The sequence below is a fragment of the Myotis nattereri genome (genome assembly GCF_964212035.1).
Source record: "Myotis nattereri genome assembly, chromosome: 14".
In the NCBI taxonomy this organism is placed as follows: Eukaryota; Metazoa; Chordata; class Mammalia; order Chiroptera; family Vespertilionidae; genus Myotis; species Myotis nattereri.
In genome coordinates, this window is record NC_138089.1 from 40776071 (window position 1) to 40798396 (window position 22326).

Consider the following 22326-nt stretch of genomic DNA (forward strand, 5'->3'; position numbering starts at 1 on the left):
TTTTTTCTTCTGCCATGTAGTCTCAATTTCAAGGTTTAAATCTAATATTAATTTGAAGATAATACATGTAATTCAGTCATTTTAAAATGCTCAACTTTTAACTGCTGTAAATATTTTTTATTATCTTAGGTATTCACGGCTAATTTTGCATGTTTCCTTTTACTGTCAAATTCTGTAAAACAGACTTTTGTTGAAGCCTACTACCTTGCAGGGACTTGGCTTCCAGAATTTCTAGACACAATAAAAATAAAAATTTTAAAGTTAAATTAACTGAATGGGAAATAGATGGGGACAGTTTGTGCTATGGCGTTCTGAAGGTGTTATTTGCTTGGTGATTTTTGGTTGGTCAGTTGTTGGTTATTGTTTCCATATGAAATGGAGAAGCAAAGTGACCACAAAAAAGTAAAAGTTAAAGTCTAGGCATGATGCTATGTGAGGACAAAGCAAAGATGCAGAAACTCCTAAGTTGCAGCCATGAACTTAATACCACTATCCTCTGTGAACTTGGTCATATCACCTCAGCTTTTAACCTAAATTTGTCTAAGAACTGAATGGATTTTCTTTCCTATTTCTCATGTGGGTGCCAAGTGAATTAATGGCTATCTAAAAGAAATCTGAAGCAGTAATCAGCTTTTTGTTAGCGCTTATAGCCATGCTCACCTTCCTGCTAAGTTAAACTGAGTCAAATCAATTCAAAGACTTTAAAGGTTCAAATAAATTGCTCAGTATATTAGTATCTAGTCAACAAACTCAAGGAAGCAAGCTAGTTCAAGGCAGGTAAATTCTGATAGGCTTGGGTATTTTAGGCAAAATAGCAAAGGTTGAAGTGGGAGAGAACACAGATAATAGGAAAAGTAGCATTAGATCCTCCCTCTCTGCAGTGGCACAAATGAGGAGCTTCTTTTTGATGATGAAAATTGAGTTTTTACACTGTCACAGAACATTAGAACTAAGAATTGTGTTTTACATTTCTATGCAGTAGATTTCATTGTCTATAATGTCCAATGGTTATCTTATCTCCCAACTCTGAGGCTCCTCCTCCAACATCACCTGTCTGGTAGACACATTTAGAGATAAATTAAATAAACTGAGTATGTTAGAAAACTGATGGTAATCCTTATATTATTTTCCAAAGTGTTGGAATCAAAATTACTAATACACCTCTTGATGGTCTTACCTCAGAATCACTGAGACTTTTTACACTCAGAAAAAATCTCAGCTACTAGTATTTCCTTTGAACGGTTAAAGCAACTGTGACAAAAATGTCAAATGGTTTGTCTAAAGTCACTTACTGAATCCTGTGAGGGACCTGTTGGAAGCCCATCTATGACCTACAATTCCTAACTCTTGGTCTCCTGGCCTTTATCCTCTACAACAGTAATCTCAACTAGGACCAGTTTTGCCCACCAGGGAACATTTATCAATGTCTGAAGATATTTTGGGTTGTCACCACTGGGGATGGGGAATGTGAGGTGTTGCTAAACATTCTACTATGTACAGAATACCCCCCCAACAAAAAATTATCAGACCCCATATCCCAAACTACTGGGGTTGAGAAATCCCACACCAGATAAAGTTTCCACTTCTCCTTTTTGTGTAATCTCAGAGAAAGGAAGAAGATATGAAGTTACTAGTCTGAAGCTTGTTTTCTTTAAAGTGATATGTCTCTTTTTTCACTGTTTCAAGGGAAAGGGGACTTAATTGGAGCAAATCTATCAATTAAGGACCAAGTGATCAAGACCAACGCAGATGTGAAGGCTTTAACCTACTGTGATCTCCAGTGTATCATCCTCAAAGGACTCTTTGAAGTGCTAGACCTTTACCCAGAATATGCTCACAAATTCGTGGAAGACATTCAGCATGACCTCACATACAACCTCCGAGAAGGTCATGAGAGTGATGTAAGTCTCACTTCTAATTAATGCTGAGACCTAGTAACATGGGCCCGGGGTCATTTACAACAGTAAAGGCACACGTCAGGATAAAGTCTCTGAATGTATAAGGTATGACTAGTTAGCCACTGGTTGAGCAATTAAATAATGAGCTACAAGTCCAACCTCATAGTCTAGTACAATGACTTCTCTTTAACTCAGTTTCTTTCTTATTTTCATGTGCTTATAACTAGAATCAATTTCAATAATATAATATTGAGCTAGAAATGTGTGATTTCTAAAGTTTTGGATAGAGTACATGGAAATTTATCTGAAATATATGGGTTCAGAGTTTGCTGTGTTTGTAATTGTTCAGCACTCCACTTGCTAGACATGAATTTTGCCTAAAAATCATTATGTTGTTAATCGATACCAAAAGTCTACCTTAAAATGACTAAATATGCATAAAAGGGTTCAAGCCAAAGATTATCACACTCAAGACATAATGAACATTTTCTGAAATTACATATTTGAGGCATGTTTCAGTTTATACAAACAGCTTTCCTGTCCAAATATGTACTGCATCCTGTGATTAATCTGATCATGAACATGACTTCATTAGATGTGTGTGAGAGAAAAATGACTTAATAGCAATGATTGTTGAAAGGCAAGCCGGAGCATGCATAGCATTCTGTAACAACAAAGGCCTTGATCTGCTGTCTTGAGCTTTGTCCCAGATATTTGCAATACTCAATTGCTTTCCTAAAGGCTTAAGAAGCTATTGTTTTGACTAACCTCTCTTGTGCAGACATTTCGTTAGTCATTAATATTTTTCACTTTGAAAAGTAGAGAAAAAGTCCAAATTGTGTATTAGTTCATCTGGGTTAAGGATGTCCCATGACAGTCAATACACTGAAGTTCAAGATCACCTGTTTTGAGTGTGTGCTTCTCTCCACTGATGATAGCAAACAGCAAAGGAGGCATCAGTATTTATTGGGAACCTATTTATGCTAAGCTCTCTGCCTGCCAAGAGCATCTCATTTAGGACTTAAAATGACTTTTTAAGGTAAGAGTCAATCCATTTTTTATGGAACAGAAAACTGATGCAGAATGGTTAATAACTAGTATGTGATCACCGAAATTTGTAGGTGGCAGGGACAGTGTATTATTACCACAAGTATCTGTCATTTTAAAATTTGTACACTTTCTACTAGTTATGTTGTCTCTCCTTCTTGAAGACACTTTTCATCTCTTCCCATTCAATAGATCAAATTTTAAAGTTACAAGTGCCTTTTGTGCTCTCCATGACAGCCTAATGTGAAAACTATTTTTGAAGAGTGGAGGTGGTGAGCTAGGGGGTAGAAGCAACCAAATGGGGAAGAAGAAATGAGAGGAGAGAGAAATAGCCAACACTCAGCATAGACAAATGTGACACTGGATCTCAGCACCCACTTTCTTTCTATTTGATTACTTTTGAAGGATCCTTACCTTTGATCAAGTTTTTTACCCTTTTTTCCTATTTGCTAAGACATTAATCATAGTGATTTTAAAACTTTAATATCTGAATCGCTTATGGGACTATTTTCATTATCTGTTACTTCTCTTGGATTTTGTTGTTGTTTTGTCATTTGATCCCTTTTTATGGGCAGATGCCATAATTTTGTTTAACTGTAGATGTGGCGTATGAAAGAACGTGTATAATATTTTCCGCCAAATCGGGTAGGTTTTCCTTTGACAGGCAGATGGTGCACCAGCTAATCACTTTCACTCTGTTCATAGTTTCTCTTCTGCTTTGTTATGCTGTTCAGTTTTGCTCCTATTCCCTGGGTGTAGCCCTCACTCTTAAATCATGGTTTTTCCAGGATATCAGCTAAGAGCCTAGGATGTTTGCCAAGTCCCTTCCTTGGCACCGCCTGACTGCTGAAATCTCTGCTCTGCCTCCCAGTTGCTGTTCCCTTCTCAGTTTCTCGGAGCATTGCCCTGAGCAGCTTAACTCAGGAGCTGGCTAAGGCCTCATGGACCACATGGATGCAGCTGCCTCCTCTTTGGGATTTCACTCTCAAATCCCAGATGCTCTGGTATACCTGACCTTCATCCTCTGTCTCCTCTTCCACTAAGATTGCTCCTTTCTAGTCTACTCTGTTCCACTTCACAATGAAATAGCGAATTCCCTCAGAAAAATACCTGGGTAAATATGGTGCTCATATTAGTGCTTCTCTTTCTCAGGGATCACAGCTCTTCCAGTCCTACCTAGATGCTCAGGGTGAGGGTTAGGGTTAGGGTTAGGGTTAGGGTTAGGGTTAGGGTGAGCACTGCCCTCCAGTGTTTTCCAACAGTTATTTTATTTATTTCGTCCAGCTTTATAATTATTTTTTCCTGAAGGGTTAGTTCAATGCAAGTTACTTCAATATGGGTGGAACCCAAAGTTTAGCTTCTTTTCAGAAGGGCCCTATGGGCTACATTTTTAATGGAACTGAAACTTCTCTCTTTATTGTTTTGCATTTCCTAATATTTTATCACTTGACATTTCCATGTACATGGAAGTGTCCCAAAAAGATATATACACACTTTGAATAGTTATAAAATCAGTGTCTATTAACATACAGTTCATTTTCAAAATTTAAAAGAATCTACAGAAATGAATCATTTTTTTGTCAATACCTGTTTTCATACTGATGACCGTTCTGGTCCAGGCACAGCTGATAAAGCAAAGCAATGGAATTGCAAACCTCAAGAATCATTTCATTTGTTATTTGTGTGCCCTCAATTCATCAACTGTTGCCAGTTTTGTACATAACTTTATTTTTTATGTATCCCCATTAAAAAAAAAAGTCTAGTGGCACTTTAGGATAAATTTTATTCAAAGTTTAGTCTGGCTTCACCCATTATTGCAAATCAGTTAAACCTGAAAAGGAGTGGAAATTGAGTTATCAGCTGTTAAAGTGTGCATACATTATTTTGGGACACCCTATATATTCAAGATCTTGGGATGCTAATCCTTCTAAAGACTAGGTAAATTTGGACCATCCTTCCCCATAATCCATGGGGGGAAGTCTGTGCTCTTCCTAAGCATAATATCACTCTGTCTGCAACTCAGACCTGGTGTGAGACCAATGTGGAGCCCAGCTCTTCTCTTTAATTTCCATGCACACACAAACAAAAATATCCAATCACACAGGGTTTGGGTGGGTGGAAGCCTTTGTTGAAGTTTGGTCAATGGATTCTAGAAGTAAGAACATTTGCATAATATAAATGCAAATAATAAAAATGTATCTTTTATATATATATCCCTATTCTTAAAAGTCATGGGGCCACCCTGTCACATTGTTTAGCCCTTTATTATTGTTCTTGTCTCTCTCTTCTCCTTGCTTCTATGCACTCTCTCCATCCCCAAATTCTCCATCATTTCTGATACATATTAGCTTAACTATGTCTTTGATTGTCCTGTATGTTTCTTTTTAAAAATATATATTTTTTTATTTATTTCAGGGAGGAAGGGAGAGAGGGATAGAAACCTCAATGATGAGAAAGAATCATTGATTAGCTGCCTCCTGCGTACCCCACACTGGGGATCAAGCCCACAATCTGGACATGTCCCTGACCGGGAATTGAACAGTAACCTCCTCATTCATAGGTCGACATTAAACCACTGAGCCAGGCCAGCCAGACTGTCTTTTGTCTTTCTAATTTTGCCTTCTAGATGTCACCTTTCTACCCCAAGTAGCATATAAACTACCAGGTGACATAGAGAATTACCAGAATATTTGGGGTAAAAATATTGATATTCCACCCATTTTGAAATAAATATCCAAAAGCATTTTAAGAAACAGTCAAAAATAAAATATGCATGTAACAGTAAGATATGACTAGAACTGTGATAAATTACATAACATTAGAATGACAGCACATCCAATTCTCATAGAAAAATCATTAAAATGCATAAAATATTTTCTAAGTTTGTGAAAAGTCCAGCTAACACTGCTTTGACCTAGTGCTAATTATGCATTTTGTGCACCCAGTGTACTTTCTAGATTTGCCCTGATTTGTATCTCCTGAATGGCCATTAATGACAGAATAATTATGCATTTCTCTCTCTGCAATTTATGAGAAATATGCTTCACTGCTTCTCATGGTAAACCCTTTAAAAATTATTTTAGCAAAAAATCATGTTGTTGGTTGTAAAATTTCATTTTCCATAACACAAGAATTTTGAATTTGTGATAAGCAAATAAAATAATTTAAGTGTATGTAAAATATCTGTTGTAAAAATTAATGATGCTAATACACTGGTGATCAGATATTGATATGGCTGCACATACACATCTTATGTGCTTTGCACATGATAGACACTGACTTCATGGTGGGGCGGTGGTTGTGGAGCAATGAATGGCAGTCGTTGTTGAAAAAAAGATGTTTTCCAGTTTTACCTTACTGAGGGGTTTCTCAGTGATGAAAGCCATTATATTTTAACTGTGTTGACTTCCTTGTTTTTTTCTCAGTTTTCCATTATTGTCATATAGTCTGATCAGCATAAGAAAATAAAGTCTCCTTCCTCAGTCTCCCCACCTCTTTAATATATGGAGGAGTATTTCTTCAGTTTCCTGAGGGCCAGTGAACTCTAGGTGAAGGTCTTTGAACTCCTATCTCCAAATATAGCACCAGAGATTATACTGAAGTTCAGAGAAGGTGTGTGAAGCAGAGACAAGGGAGTCCCTGAGGACCATCCGCTTTCAGCAACTTTTCTTCACTCTTGACATATTTGATGGATGGTACTCAAGTGGTTTATGGTGCCCACCCCATGGCAGCTCAAAACCCCAACATTTATCATAATATTGCAATCCCCTCCCACCAACAACATACTCTCTATATCTATACCAAGCACCAGTGTAGTTAACAAAATTACAGCCTTCAGTCTTGACCCTCCAGTTAAACAAATGCATGCATAAGCATAACTAATTGCCAAAACTCTAGAGTAGTCATATGCATTAGTTAAGACATAAATAAATAAGCATAACTGAATGTAAAACTTAAATATGAATGATGCTTGAATAAATAAATGGAAGAGTCAACTTGCCCTCACCAGCCCATGAGAATTGCATGTGTGTGTGTGTGGGGGGTGTCATGGTCTCCCTGACCATGACAAATGAGAAGTGATATAATGGTTTTCTTTGCCTCTGTTCTTATTCCCTTGCCACACACTTACCTCAAGGCTAAGGAGCCCTCTTTCCAAAAACATAAATTGGATCATGTCATCCTGTTACTTAAAATATTCCAATGGATCCCCATGGATTATTAAAACCCAGACATCTTACCATAATTTTCAAGATCCTGTGCATCCCAACCATGCCTGCCTTTCCAACTTCTCTGATGCTATCCAGTGCCCAGCACTACACTCCAGAAAACTCACCTGTTTTCCCTTCCTTACACATGCCAGGCTCCTATCTGCCTCTCCTGCCTTAGGGCCTTTGAATTGCTATTCTTTCTCTCAGCAATGCTACTCCCTTGCCCTTACCTCTCCCAGTTATACTCTGTCACATCATCTTATTTATCTTTTCCATAGCATTTAGCAAAATCTGAAGTTATTTTATATGTATATTTTCTTATTCGTAGTTTCTCTACTACAATGTCTTTTGTATAAAGGCTTTGTCATGCTCTATTTTATATCCTTTCTGCCTAAGCCAACTCCTAGTGCAGAATAAATATGTAATACGTATTTGATGCTTGAATAAATAAATGTCAAAAAGTTTACTTGACCTTGGTACCTATATGAAATTTTGAGAAAATAAATAAAGTCTTTAAGGCAGCAGCCTAGGTTGCCAGTAAATGGAGTCTAAAATGAAAAGCTAAGGGAATTTAGAATTATATTTTTTAGAAGTAACAAAGCCAAAGAGAGTGTTAATAGTAGAATTTGAAAGAACAAATTGAAAGAACAGCTAAATTGAAAAACAGCCATTTTTCACTTCCCCTAAGTTCAGGACAAGAGGTTTTCAAAAGCCACAGGACAAATTTAAGCTGAATAATAGGGAGAAAGCTTTGCAATATAGATAGTGTAATTATGCCAGATAGTTTGATATAGTAGGATGTGTGCAGATGAAAAAGAATCTACTTTCAAACCTAAACTAACACTCACTTTTTGGTAGAAATAAATGAACTATTACAACACTAATAACCCCAGAAAGTAGAGAATCAATACTGTCAACCATTAAATTGGGTTGAAGGCAAAAAAAAAAAAAAAGCCAGCCTGAGAATCCTGGTAAGTTTTGGAGCAATTCGGAATGAAGACATTGACTGTAGGCAATAGAAATCCAACTCAGAGCATTAGAGGCAAAGATTTCTTGTAAGAATTCCAAGTATCTCAGCAACACTTTCTTAGAAACCAAATCTCACACTCACACACACACACACACACACACACACACACACACAGGGGATGGGGGGAGAGGGGGAAAGGGGGAGAGGAAGAGAGGGAGGGAGGGAGGGAGGGAGGGAGGGAGGGAGGGAGGGAGAGAGAGAGAGAGAGAGAGAGAGAGAGAGAGAGAGAGAGAGAGACAGACTGAGACTCAAAAAGCATTGACCACCATGAATGATCTCAGGTTTCATCTCTGGATTCTCTTCTGTGTGACCTTTTGTCCATCAGATAAGATGACGTGTGCATTGCAAAGAGATCAGCCACATTCTGGTGACATCTGGGCATTTCAGCTTGTGTTTGCAAGTTGAACAGTGAGCAGTTAGATTTTTAAACTCCTTGTGGGGAGAGGGGAGTTAGCTGAGTTGGGAAAGTCAAAGGATAAAAGGCTACCTGCCACCCATAAACAAAACAGAAAGTATTTTCCTATTTCTCTGGCTGCTTCCATCCTGCAGGGAACAGATGTTCAGCCTAAAATGAGAAGTGTCAGATTTGCATATGCAGATGCATATACACAAATAGGCAGGACTCAATTAAATGTCCACTCCTTGAGAATACAAAACTACCTAGGCTACATCTATCAGGAATCCTCAAACCTGCCCCACTATTACTTGGGGGAAAACTCAGAACCCTCCATTCCACACTGCATTCTTTTAAAAAAAAAAAACATATATATATTGTTATTTCAGAGAGGAAGGGAGAGGGAGCAATAGAAACATCAATGAAGAGAGAGAATTATTGATCTGCTGCCTCCCACACTCCCCACACTGGGGATTGAGCCTACAACCTGGGCATGTCCCCTGACCAGGAATCAAACCATGACCTCCTGGTTCATAGGTCAAAGCTCAACCACTGAGCTACCTCATCCGGGCCACACTGCATTCTTGATGGTTGTTTAAGCCTTAAAAGGGCAGAGCTTGCCCTTGCTTAAGTTCTCCTATAGACTGGGTGACAGAGGTCTGCCCTTGTCACAAAGGCTCTATAAAATGAAGATGATGTTCATGCTGCTGATGGTATAGTAGCTCCTATGAGCCAAACTGTATGCTCAGCACTTTATAAACATGAACTTACTTGATTCTCACAACAACTTGGAGATAAGTTGTTAAGTGCATGTACTAGATAAGGCTAGTTAAGGATGAAAGAGGTAAAAAAAAAAAATTGGTCTGGAGTCTCTAAGCAAGAAAGCAAGGGAGGTCATGAAGTGCAATTTCAGTCCCAAACCACCTCACTCTAAAACCCAATGAAACTTAGTGTTTATCCATCAAAACAAAGCTATGAATTCTTGCTTTGCCCCTTAGTCTCATGAGCACTGAATAGCAGATCCATTATAGGTTAATGGAGCATTCACACAAAAAACATGTGTCCATGAGAAAATAAGCTTCACATGCCAAATACATAAGTTAAAAAATGACCACAGAACTTTTTGATAATTCATCAAGCTGTATTCTTTTCATTTGTGCACTTTCTCCCTGTGTATTATACTTTAATGCAAAGGGGTTTTTTTTAATGAATCATAAGAATTCAACTAAGTTACAAGTCGAGAATTCAGTTATCCTATATAATAAAAGGCTAATATGCAAATTGACCGAACAGTGGAACAACCAGTCACTATGATGTGCACTGATCACCAGGGGGCAGATGCTCAATGCAAGAGCTGCCCCTGGTGGTCAGAGCACTTCTCAGCCAGAAGCTGGGCTCACAGCTGTCAAGCGCAGCGGTGGTGGCTGGAGCCTCTCCTGCCTCCTAGGCAGCGCTAAGGACCCCCCGGGGGGAGCAGGCCTAAGCCAGCAGTCGGACATCCCCTGAAGGGTCCCGGACTGGGAAAGGATGTAGGCCAGGCTGAGGGACATCCCCCCCAACACCACCCCAGTGCATGAATGTCGTGCACTGGGCCTCCAGTATACATATACTAAGTTCCTTGAAAACAATAACTATAGTTTATTTGTGTTTGTAATGCTTTTTCTAGTGAAATTGGTGGCAGACAGTATGTGCCTGATGAATCCATATTGGAATTTAATTCATTCACTCATATATATTTTTATATTCACAGAATAATAGAACTTTACAACTAGAAGGAACCATATGTACCATCCAATAAAATTCAGCTTTTCTTTTGATTACAAAGTGCCTTAAGGGGAGAAGAAAGAAAATTTATTCACTCACAAAACTAAAAATCCAACCATTGGTTAGTTACATAACGTGAGGGAATTACATACCTAAAAGAGGCACCTACCTGTGCACAGTCAAAACTGACTTTCACTTTTGGATAACATCTTCCATCAACCACACCAAGCATATGTTTCAAATAAGATTCCATCAAAAGCATCAACATGTATCTCATCAAGTTTTAATTTCTCTTGTCAACGAAATAGTAACATATCTATCGGCAAGGAAAGAATGCTAATGTTTATTAAGTATGATTATGAACAAGGCAATTTACTTACATTACTTCATTTAATTTAAATTTTAATTCTTGCATCATCCCTGAGAGATTGGATTATGCTTTTATTTACAAATGAAAGAACTGGGGTGTATTGCGTGTCTTAGCAGCCCACTGCCTTAAATTACAGAATTAGTGAAAGAATCAAACAGTATAAAATTGAGTCAAACTTGCTCTGGCCAGATGGCTCAGTTGGTTGGTGCATTGTCCTGTATACCAAAAGGTTGTGGGGTTCGATTCCCAGTCAAGACGCATACCTAGGTTGCAGGTTCAATCCCCAGTTGGGGCATGCACAGGAGGCATCTTTCACATTGATGTTTCTCTCTCTCTCTCTCTCTCTCTCTCTCTCTCTCTCTCTCTCTCTCTCTCTCTCTTAAATAAAAAAAAAAAAAAAGCAGCAGCAGCCTGTCCTCAAGTAAGGATGGGAAAAAATAAATAAATTGAGTCAAATTCTGGTATTCTGAATCCCAACCTAGCACATTTGTCCACTAAAGCACTGTGCCACAAATGAGAACATGACTCTCCTAATATGGGCTGGGTTCCTCAGGCATTCAGATTCACAGCAGAAGCTAGACTGAATCCTCAGAATCACACTGACTTTAATCTTATTAACCTTAACACTATTACTTGTCATGTCTCATCAAAAACCCATGGTGCCTAACTACCATTTCAGGAAAGATATTTCATTAAGACAACAATTCAGACAACAGAACTATTGTAGTTTGGCCATTCAACTTATCCTCTGCCCAATATTAGTGCTTTTATTTGCTCATAAATCCATCCATTTATTAAATAACCCTGTGGTCATGAACTAACTCAGGGAGAATTTCTTCCCATTCAAGTATGTGCTTTTCAGTCTGCTATACACATCATTGCTCTTCATCCTTCTCTTGCTCCATGTTCAAGAATAAATTTGTGAAATCTCCACTCCAGCATGTTTTCAAGTGTACAAAACAGTATTTCTTTCCAGACTCAGTTTCATCCTCGTAAGAAACTGAAGGCCTTCTTATTTATTGAAATAAATAAAAATCTCTTTAGAATATGAATATATCACATTTGCCAACAAATACATCCCCAGTATTTCCTGTATGAACACACAACACACTCATACACAGACATATAGTTATGTAGAGGGGTAAAGAATATAAGTGAAAGAAGCAATATTTTTAACAGAGTTTTGTTCACATTGCTCAATCAATCTGAAATTACTTCATCTGTGAATATGTTTCAGAAAAGTTTAAATATACTTTTATACTCCATTATTTTTTTTTGTTCAAAAATTTGATTTCCTGGGACCTGGAATAATCCTGAATATTTTACTGCAGAAAGCATTTCGCTGTTTGGGCTCTGCTAGTCCGATAATGTTTCACAGGTCATCCTTGGGCATGTGGGCACTCCTTCAGTTAGCCCTCCAATCGCCAATACAGACTCAGCTGTTACAGTATAGAGTCAGTGGGTGGCATGATTAAAAGCTGTTGTAAAGGAACAAAGTTGGTGCAAATTAAATTAAAATTTTAAAACAATTATAAAATCCCAGGATAAACATCTTCAATAGTGATTTTCCTATGAAATTCCCCAAAAGGGTGTAGACAGCAACGAGGGTGACATATGGCGGAGACAGTCTGCTTACACCGCAGCGCAGACTGCTCGGCAGGCAGATCTGGAGGCCTCCGCTCTCATCAGATTCGAAGCATCTTTTGGTTCAGCATTTAAACCCCGCGTTCTAGGACACCAAAAGAGCTTCAGCTTTGACAGGAGGAAATAGCCAAGTAGCCAGAAATGTGAAGCCAAGAAGACGCCAAGTTTCGGGGATAACTGAAGTACTACCTCCAAATTGTAAATTGGCAGGCCAGCATGCAGTGAGAATGATGACTCTATGCAGGTGGAGGGACCCAGGGAGCCGCATCTCTGGCCAGGGAGTTGGGATTGAAAGGATTTGGTTTCCATGTCATTGAGGAAAATGATTAAGGAAGATTCTGAGATGAACATCTGCAAGATGCTAAGCTTTTAGTGATGTGGTAATCCCACTTACATTTTTCTACCCTGAAGATTAAGGTCTTTAAAAACAGAGCATATGGTGACCGATCTGTGTCACTGCCTCTTGCCAGCATTCATAAACAGTCTCAAGTCTGACGCGTGCTAAGGAAGCATATTTATATTCCAGATTATACAGCTTATATATTTCCTGGAGGCTATTAGTCACCCTTCCATCTTGAAAGTACCAAATGTTAGCATCCAACATGGAAAAACAAAAACAGGATTCTGCCAAAAAGAGCAATGAATGCTGGGTATCAGACTCACCACACATAGAAGTTGAATGGCTTGGAACAAGTTGCTTTCCTTCAATGGGCCTCCAGTTTCTCATCTCTAACCTAGGTGATCACTAAGGAATTTTATCAGTTGGGTCAGGCAACCCCACGTCTCAGTGACTTAATACAATAGGTAGAATAAAAGACTTATGAGTTCTGTCTTATTCATAGCACCATGTACAGAAGATGGTGGACAGATGATAGCTTTTCATGGGGTGATACAGGGAACCAGGCTTCCTCTGTTTGGTGGCTCCATCATCCTTTAAGCCGAAGATTCCTCTGGAACTCAAAATCCTCCACTAGATCTCCTGAAGATCTAATGGCAATTTATGGGGAAAACATGACTTCCTCTGTGGGACTCCACATGCCTTATTTTGGAAGGATATTTGTTACAAAAAAATGTGGTGTGCCTACACAGTTCAACTAAGGCCAGATATACTTAGTATTCCTTCAAAGAATCCAACATCACCAGATTCCTGCAATCCCCAAAGAAACAACTTATCAAGCAAAGTTCAATCCAGTAAATTGGAAATGTGAAGGGCCAGAATTGGTTTGCACAAATACGTGTAAAAAGTTATGAAAGCATCATCCTTCCCAATGGAGTCACTTGTGCATATTTGTGATCATGGAAATAACTTGGAGTGAAAAGTTTGTTCTGAATAGAATTGTACGTATACATTTTATGTATATAACTAAAAAAAAATGATGTCTTTATATGAATCTATAAATAACTGAGTTAGATAGTTCTGTAAATTCAGAATGGCCTTACAATAAGAAGTCATGCCCATTCTAAATGGATATGCCTTATTCACTATTCAATGTTCATGAAGAGGAGTTCCTCAATGGATATCACTGTGATTTTCTTTTTTCTTAATATATTTTTATTGATTTCAGAGAGGAAGAGAGAGAGAAACATCAATGACAAGAGAGAATCATTGATCAGCTGCCTCCTGCATGTCCTACACTGGAGATCAACCTTGTAACCCCGGGCATGTGCCCTGATTGGGAATCAAACTGTGACCTCCTAGTTCATAGGTCAACACTCAATCACTGAGCCGGCAAGGCTATCACTGTGATTTTTCTCCAAACTTAGGAATAACCACTTTGTGACGAGGCTGCCACATGAAGACTGTAAAAGTTTATCCACATGGTATAATTTCAGGAAAGGGCTCATTGCTTTACCTCTCCCCACAAACTTCTACCCAATATCCCTCACTGTTTATTTTTAAAGGATAAGGAAAAGTCTATTCTATGATTTAAAACGCTCAGGCTCAAGATAGAAATTTAAGAAAACAAATAGAAAATACACACACTGTATAAATAAGTAGAGAATGAAACCCCACCCCCCAGACACACACACACACACACACAGAAACAGGCTTTAGGTGAGAACATTAAAAAAGAGACCCAGGAGAACCAAGATGGCGGCATAGGTTAACGCCGGAGTTTGCTGCCTTGAACAACTACTTCAAGAGTGAAACTAAAAAACGGAACGGACATCACCCAGAACCACAGGAACGCTGGCTGAGTGGAAGTCCTACAACTAGGAGGAAAGAGAAACGCATACGGACACTCAGAGGAGGTGCAGTGCTGAAGTCAAATTCTGAGGTGCAGAGTGCGCGGAGCGGGCTGGCGGCGGAGGGCGCGGTTGGCGTTTTCAATCGGGAGGGCGTCGCAGACTCTGAGCTCCAGATACAGGCAAGTCTTTAGGGACCCAGACTCAAACGGGAGAAGCGGGACTGTCTGGCTTCGGTCAGAGCGAGTGCAGCTTTCTCTCCGAGGTTTGCAGCGAGTGCTGGGACTCAGAGAGGCAGAGCCCCTGGGGACAGGACTGAGAGCCGCCATAACTGCTCTCTCCGGCCCACCCTGTTGATCCTGTGTGACCCGCCCTGCCCAAGCCCTGCACAGAGGCATTTGCCGGATAGCCTCAGGCAAACGCCAGATTAGCACCTCCCTAGAGGACAGAAGTTCTCTCACTGCAGACACAGCTGATTCTCATAGCCACTTGGCCTGGAGGTCAAACCCTCCCTGGTATTAGCTACAACAATCAAGGTTTAACTATAAGACTGCGCACAAAGACCACTAGGGGGTGCACCAAGGAAGCATAACAAAATGCGGAGACAAAGAAACAGGACAAAATTGTCAATGGAAGATATAGAGTTCAGAACCACACTTTTAAGATCTCTCAAGAACTGTTTAGAAGCCGCCGATAAACTTAATGAGATCTACAAGAAAACTAATGAGACCCTCGATGTTATTTTGGGGAACCAACTAGAAATTAAGCATACACAGACTGAAATAACAAATATTATACAGACTCCCGACAGCAGACCAGAGGAGCGCAAGAATCAAGTCAATGATTTGAAATGCGAGGAAGCAAAAAACACCCAACCGGAAAAGCAAAATGAAAAAAGAATCCAAAAATGTGAGGATAGTGTAAGGAGCCTCTGGGACAGTTTCAGGCGTACCAACATCCAAATTATAGGGGTGCCAGAAGATGAGAGAGAGCAAGATATTGAAAACCTATTTGAAGAAATAATGACAGAAAACTTCCCCCACCTGGTGAAAGAAATGGACTTACAGGTCCAAGAAGCACGGAGAACCCCAAACAAAAGGAATCCAAAGAGGACCACACCAAGACACATCATAATTAAAATGCCAAGAGCAAAAGATAAAGAGAGAATCTTAAAAAACAGCAAGAGAAAGAAACTCAGTTACCTACAAGGGAATACCCATATGACTGTCAGCTGATTTCTCAACAGAAACTTTGCAGGCCAGAAGGGAGTGGCAAGAAATATTCAAAGTGATGAATACCAAGAACCTACAACCAAGATTACTTTATCCAGCAAAGCTATCATTCAGAATTGAAGGTCAGATACAGAGCTTCACAGATAAGGAAAAGCTAAAGGAGTTCATCACCACCAAACCAGGATTATATGAAATGCCGAAAGGTATCCTTTAAGAAGAGGAAGAAGAAGAAAAAGGTAAAGATACAAATTATGAACAACAAATATGCATCTATCAACAAATGAATCTAAGAATCAAGTGAATAAATAATCTGATGAACAGAATGAACTGGTGATTATAATAGAATCAGGGACATAGAAAGGGATTGGACTGACTATTCTTGGGGGGGAAAGGGGTGTGGGAGATGCGGGAAGAGACTGGACAAAAATCGTGCACCTATGGATGAGGACAGTGGGTGGGGAGTGAGGGCGGAGGGTGGGGCAGGAACTGGGAGGAGGGGAGTTATGGGGGGGGGGAAAGAGGAACAAATGTAATAATCTGAACAATAAAGATTTAATTAAAAAAATAAAAAAATAAAAAAAAAGAGACCCAGAGAAGGAAATGACATATATCAGACATATCTTATCTGTGACAATATTTGTTCTGGGAACTTCCTAGAGCACCACTGAGGCAGCAAATATGCCAAATCAGACACATTTCTTCCTAAATTTCAATGGCTTGTAATCCCATTGTGAATTCTCACAAAGACTTGCTTTTAGTCAATATATAACTAGTCAATAGGATCTTCCTTACACCTTCCTTACACCTCACCTTTTAATACAACAAAGCTAACATGAGCAGTGACGTTAGACGCAGCAAGCGCTTAGGACGCGTACGCTCCTCTTCCTTCCTCTTTCTCGACTCCATCTTCGCGGGAGCGGCACAGGCCGCAGTTCAGTCACCGACATGCAGCTGTTTGTCCGCGCCCAGGAGCTACACACCCTCGAGGTGACCGGCCGGGAGACTGTCTCCCAGATCAAGGCTCATGTAGCCTCGCTGGAGGGCATCGCTCCCGAAGATCAAGTCGTGCTCCTGGCGGGCACACCCCTGGAGGATGAGGCTACCCTGGGCCAGTGTGGGGTGGAGGCGCTGTCCACTCTGGAAGTAGCCGCCCGCATACTTGGAGGTAAAGTCCATGGTTCTCTGGCTTGTGCTGGGAAAGTAAGAGGTCAGACCCCCAAGGTGGCCAAACAGGAGAAAAAGAAGAAGAAGACTGGTCGGGCCAAGCGACGGATGCAGTACAACCGGCGTTTTGTCAATGTTGTGCCCACCTTTGGCAAGAAGAAGGGCCCCAATGCCAACTCTTAAAGTCCTTTGTAATCTGGTTTTCTCTAATAAAGCCACTTAGCCCAGTAAAAAAAAAAAAAAAGCTAACATAAGAAGCTTAGTCTCACATCTACTAACTGTGAGACAGTCTTCCTCACCTAGAAATTGTTGAATATTTGGTAAAAGTATAAATATTATGATGAATAATATTCTTCATGTTAAGGTTTCAAAGGTTTTTCAATTTAAAAAAAGAAATGCATTAATTTTGGTGGTGTAGACGCTGCCTATGACTCCACTATGGTGATCCCGTATCAGGCCTCTTATTTCTGTGGCTGGGTGAGCATAACAGCGGCACTGTGGTTCAAATAAGAGAAGTAGCTCGTTTCATTATGCCAGTTCAAACACTGTGTTTGACATAGAGGGCTGTCCAACTTTTTGTTACAGTGTATAACCGACAATGGACTTCCTAGACTGCAAATTAGGCATTTCACATTATCTTTAAAAGTGGCATCAGGAGTTGTGATGCACAAACTTCTCACACTGAATTAAGCATCTTTTTTCACCATCCTGCTTTGGAACCAAAGTACTCAGCATGTATTCTGAAAATCTTATGAAACCAGCCATTGTGTTTCCTTACAATTACAGAGTAGCTGATTCTACAGGCTAACCAGGAGCTATTGTCCCCTAATCAGAAGCGGGTCATTGAGGGGCATGGGATCCCAGCTCAATATAACGAGTTTAAACTGTGCAAATTCTTTTAGCATGATTACCTGCTGACCTACCCAAATCATTGATTTGGTACATCGCTCCTTAAGTCTGAAATCTTTAAACTGTATGTCATTGTCAAGAGACTTCTGGTTAGTTTGCTTCACATGATAGTGTGTTTTTTCTTTCTAGATTGATATGAACCACATATTAGTAAGTAACTCTCTCTTCCCTCTAAGTCATCCTGCATTTTTCAAGTGTTTAAGTAAGTATTAAGCGGCTCTTTTGGGTTTTCTTTTTATTCCAAAGCCTTCATATTCATGCCTTTGAATTCAGAATAGGAAGTTATAATTGTGCTTGAGTGCATTTGTATATATTGTCAATGTCTTATTGACTGTATTCATATCCATGGGCAATTTAAAAAATGTCTTATTTAAGAGAAGTAGTTAAAGGGGTTGAGAGAGTGAAGAACAGAATGTCAAACAATGACTTTATAAAGTATTCCACCTACTACTGTGCAAAGAAAACTGTGTTTCTGTGGCCCTTCTGCTAGGAGAGAAGTTTGAAGAAAACTGGTGTTTCAAAAGCTCATGGCCTCTTTGTTACAAGTCCTACATATCTTTTACTTTCAAGTTGTACAAACCCATTTTTATAAATGTTTAGATATTCATGACCTAGCTAAGAATGCCCTATTCCCCACTAACTCAATTCAAGGAAAACTTTTCTCTGTAATCAAGGTATCAATAATAATATACTTACCACTTATTAAGATGAATCACTCTTTATGCCTGACACTGGAATTAACAAATGCAATAATGTGAGGACTAGACACAAAACACCGGGCCTACCGTGGGAGCTCCAGAGAGGCCAAAAATTCCGTGTGGAAGTATCTTTGAGCTCGCTTGGACATCAAGAGCAAAGCTCACCCTCCGAGTTTAAAAAAAAAAAAAAAAAATTATGGACGAGAAGTTATCATTGAGATTAAATGGTGGCAGACATTTCCAAGGAATATTGCAGAGATTTGACCCCTTTATGAATCTTGTGATAGATGAATGTGTGGAGATGCCAACTGTTGGGCAACAGAACAATACTGGAATGGTGGTAATACAAGGAAATCGTGTCATCATGTTAGAAGCCTTGGAACGAGTCTAAAGAATGGCTGTAGTTACCAGAGAAATCAACTGCTTCCACAAGTCCCCTCTCCACAGCAGTTTACTACAATATAAAAATTGAGTCCTGTCCATTTTCACATTGAACTTTTGTTAAATTTTTGCATTGCTCAAAAAATAATAATCCTATCTAATAATAGACACACATGGTAATTGACCGTACCTTCGCTCTGCCTCCCATTGGCTAATCAGTGAGATATGCAAATTAACAGCCAACAAAAATGGCAGCTAATTTGCATACTGCAGGCAGTGTGAGTCAGCGCCATCCCGCCTGCCCCACAGCCATCCGGGCCTGCTATTTGCCACCCGGGGCGGTGGGACAGGACAGCACCATCCCGCCTTCCCTGCCACCATCCAGGCCTGCTATCTCGACCCAGGGTGGTGGGCGTCCCGTGTGCGACCCGACCCAGGGTGGCCGGGCGGGACAGCATGGCTCCTCTGTCACCCCAGCTTCCTCATCACAGCTCCCTTGGGGGCCTAAGCCTTTAGTTGAACATCCCCCGAGGGCTCCCTGGCTGCCAGAAGGATGTCTGACTGCAAGTTTAGGCCTGATCCCCGGGGAGTGGGCCTAAGTCGACAGGTGGACATCCCCCAAGGGGTCCTGGACTGCAAATGGGCGCAGGCTGGGCTGAGGGACACCCCCCTCCCCCACCCCCCACCGAGTGCACAAATTTTTGTGCACCGGGCCTGTAATAGCAATAATAATGTGAGGACTTTTTTTACTATAAATTCTATGTGAGAATTCTGTATGGATAAATAACTTGACGTGATGGGACACACTGCCCAGCAGGCTCCAAGTGCCTTCTCTCCCTGGAGAAACAAGAGAGTCCCGGAAGTCATGGCACCACCTAGTGGTTACCTCTGGCAGAAATGTCCAGCTTTATGGCCAGATGGAAGCAGGAAGATATGTGTGAACAGAAGGGATGGGGACAGTTTCAATGACAGAATTGAGGGACAGGGACCTTTATTACTGATAATAAAATTAAAAAGGATGGGTATTTTTGAAAAGTCTTACTATGGGTTATTAAATGTATTGCTTTTAAGGTTCTTGAGAGACAGACAAAAAGATAAATATTTTTAATGCTTTTGATTGCTATATTACATTACTCTTAATGTGACACAATGCCAAATGTGGCCAACTGGGTCTCCAAGATTTGTTCAGTTTGCACATGTATATCTAATTTAACCCTTTGCGGTCCAATTTTATTTTTGGAATTCAAACAGTCTGGTCCAAATTAATTGACGGGATTGAATGTTGAACCGGTTTGCGGTGTCGACCTCAGCCTCGACGTTGGACCTGCTCCTAGCGCCTGGTCTGTCAAGTCAGCCTCCACGTTGGACCAAAAAGGGTTAATCCTCAAAATAACTCTAGATCTTATCATCATTATTAGGAAACTCACAGAATTTTGATTGAAAGTAACCAGGACACTGGTGCCAGCTAATAGAACAGCTAAGATAGTCACATGCCCAATATACCTTCCCCATACTCTCTCTCCCATGCTTCCAACAGGAGGATGCCAGGACAAACCTGGGACCATATGATGGCAGGACCACAAAATAGAAGAAGCCTGTGTCCCTGAATCACTACTTAGAGGAGAATTGCTTGACACACATTAAACTGTACATGATTGAGAAATAAAATTTGTATTAAGCCAAGGAAATTTAGCACATTACTTGTTACCTCGGTATTATCTATCCTATCCTGAATAAAAGGCTTCCCAAGCTTACATAGCTAATAAGTGACAAGACCAGGAAAATCCCAACTCCTAACCACTATGCTATACAACCTCCTAAGTGGGTCCCATCCCCCAGCACACAGGCCTTTATTATAATACACATGGATGAAGAGTGTTCATGGTGATTCCTACACTCTAGCTCAGTAGCTGATTCTACAGCCCTAACAGTTAGTAAATGTTAAATTCAGGACTCGATTACTTGATGTTGCTTTTTACATCAGAGTGATAGTATTTACCTGGGGGAAGAAAATTCTCCTATAAGTCTTAATAGTTTGTCTTGACCTCAAGGCTCAGTGTGAAACTGGGAAATGTCAAATTCATCAGTTTTGTTCATTAAAGCCTCATTTCAGTTTCTAAGTTATATAACCAACAGAGGAAACAACAGAAATTATATTACTCACATAGCGTTTCAGACCAGTTTCAAAAATCTCCTCTTTAGATTAGATGGTGGTGAACTCTCAGACTTGTTTAGTGGAAAATGAATGTCCCCTATTCAAAGCCTAGCCTTTTCCCAGAGGTTTCTAGTCACTCCTTCCATCTGCCACCTGCCTTTGGTGTCGTTCACTACTTACGGGCACCTTCACTTGAGTCTACAAGATAAAGAAGTAGATCAGAAATTAAAATGAGACCTATTCATTTCCTACTTGCCTGTATTAGATGCCAATTACATATGATTTTTATAAGAGTGAACATGTTAACTATGTGAGTTATGGGGTTATGTGTGAGTATCCTTCATTCATATTCTATTTATCCCAACAGCCACTAATACTGCTTATGTTGCTGTCCAGTGAACAAGATAAAATATGTGCCGATCCGCTTTTTCTCAATGAGGACATATATTCCTTCGGTCTGCTTTGTGACTGAATCAGTGTGGCATTATTGACAAGGCAGAGGATACCATGAATCAGCCAGAAAGAAGAGCCTTGCAATTCCCATCTCATTTCCCAACTGAGCAATCAGCAATAGATAACATGCCTATACTAGAGCCTTTTAGTGTCTTACGAGATTCCACAGTTGAGAGGACATTTGCAGACTCACACAGGGACTCGTAATTCTGACCTGTGGGGCAAGCAAACAATGGAAATAGATTTCCTCCCTTTATGTGGTTGGGACTCAAAATTGGATAAGACTGCCTTCCTCAAAACTTTCAAAAACTTTGAGTCTTATTCTAGTTGCTGGAACAAGAAAATACAATTGATAAGCATATTCCATCCAAAGATTATGTCCAGAACTCCCCACTAATCCCCTGCCTGGGGAAAGAGTGCCTAGAATTCATCAGATTTCCTGAAAGATCTGGGACTCAGAGAAGGTTAAAGAGGTGGTTGGGTAACTTAGTGGTTGGGTCTGCTTTGTAGCAACCATCAAACCCTGTGCCAGAGTAAAATCCATAGCATATCAAGCATTTAATCTTTCAGCCCAAGTAACAGCATTAACTGCTGGAGAAGGTACCTGAGAAAACTTATGATTCTGTCTAAGATTCACTGAAAGTGAGGACACATGGCTTCTGGTACAGGTTCTGCCACTAACATGATGCATGAATTAGGCAAATTATCTATTTTCCTGGGCTGCAGTTCCACATCTCTAATTAGGGAGTTAGACTTAACTCAGTGATTATAAATCTGACCTGGAGACCTGGA

At 40.1% G+C, this 22326-nt stretch overlaps 3 protein-coding genes across 3 annotated transcripts in view; all 3 read left to right on the top strand.

Annotated features, from left to right (window-relative positions):
- KCNH8 (potassium voltage-gated channel subfamily H member 8) overlaps positions 1–22326 on the top strand; it is a 276310-nt gene that overhangs the window by 225724 nt on the left and 28260 nt on the right. The window contains exon 11 of the mRNA XM_081106039.1: positions 1687–1901. Coding sequence (XP_080962165.1) covers positions 1687–1901 — 215 coding nt within the window. The remainder of the gene's footprint in view (positions 1–1686; positions 1902–22326) is intronic.
- Positions 16642–17182, top strand: LOC308529759 (ubiquitin-like FUBI-ribosomal protein eS30 fusion protein). The gene has a single exon (XM_081106040.1). It carries the CDS (start codon positions 16720–16722, stop codon positions 17119–17121), a length of 402 nt encoding a protein of 133 aa, XP_080962166.1. The 5' UTR covers positions 16642–16719; the 3' UTR covers positions 17122–17182.
- On the top strand, positions 18705–18936 carry LOC308529760 (small nuclear ribonucleoprotein G-like; the record flags this gene model as incomplete). The annotated part of the gene is made up of 1 exon (XM_081106041.1): positions 18705–18936. Exon 1 carries the CDS (start codon positions 18742–18744, stop codon positions 18934–18936), a length of 195 nt encoding a protein of 64 aa, XP_080962167.1. The 5' UTR covers positions 18705–18741.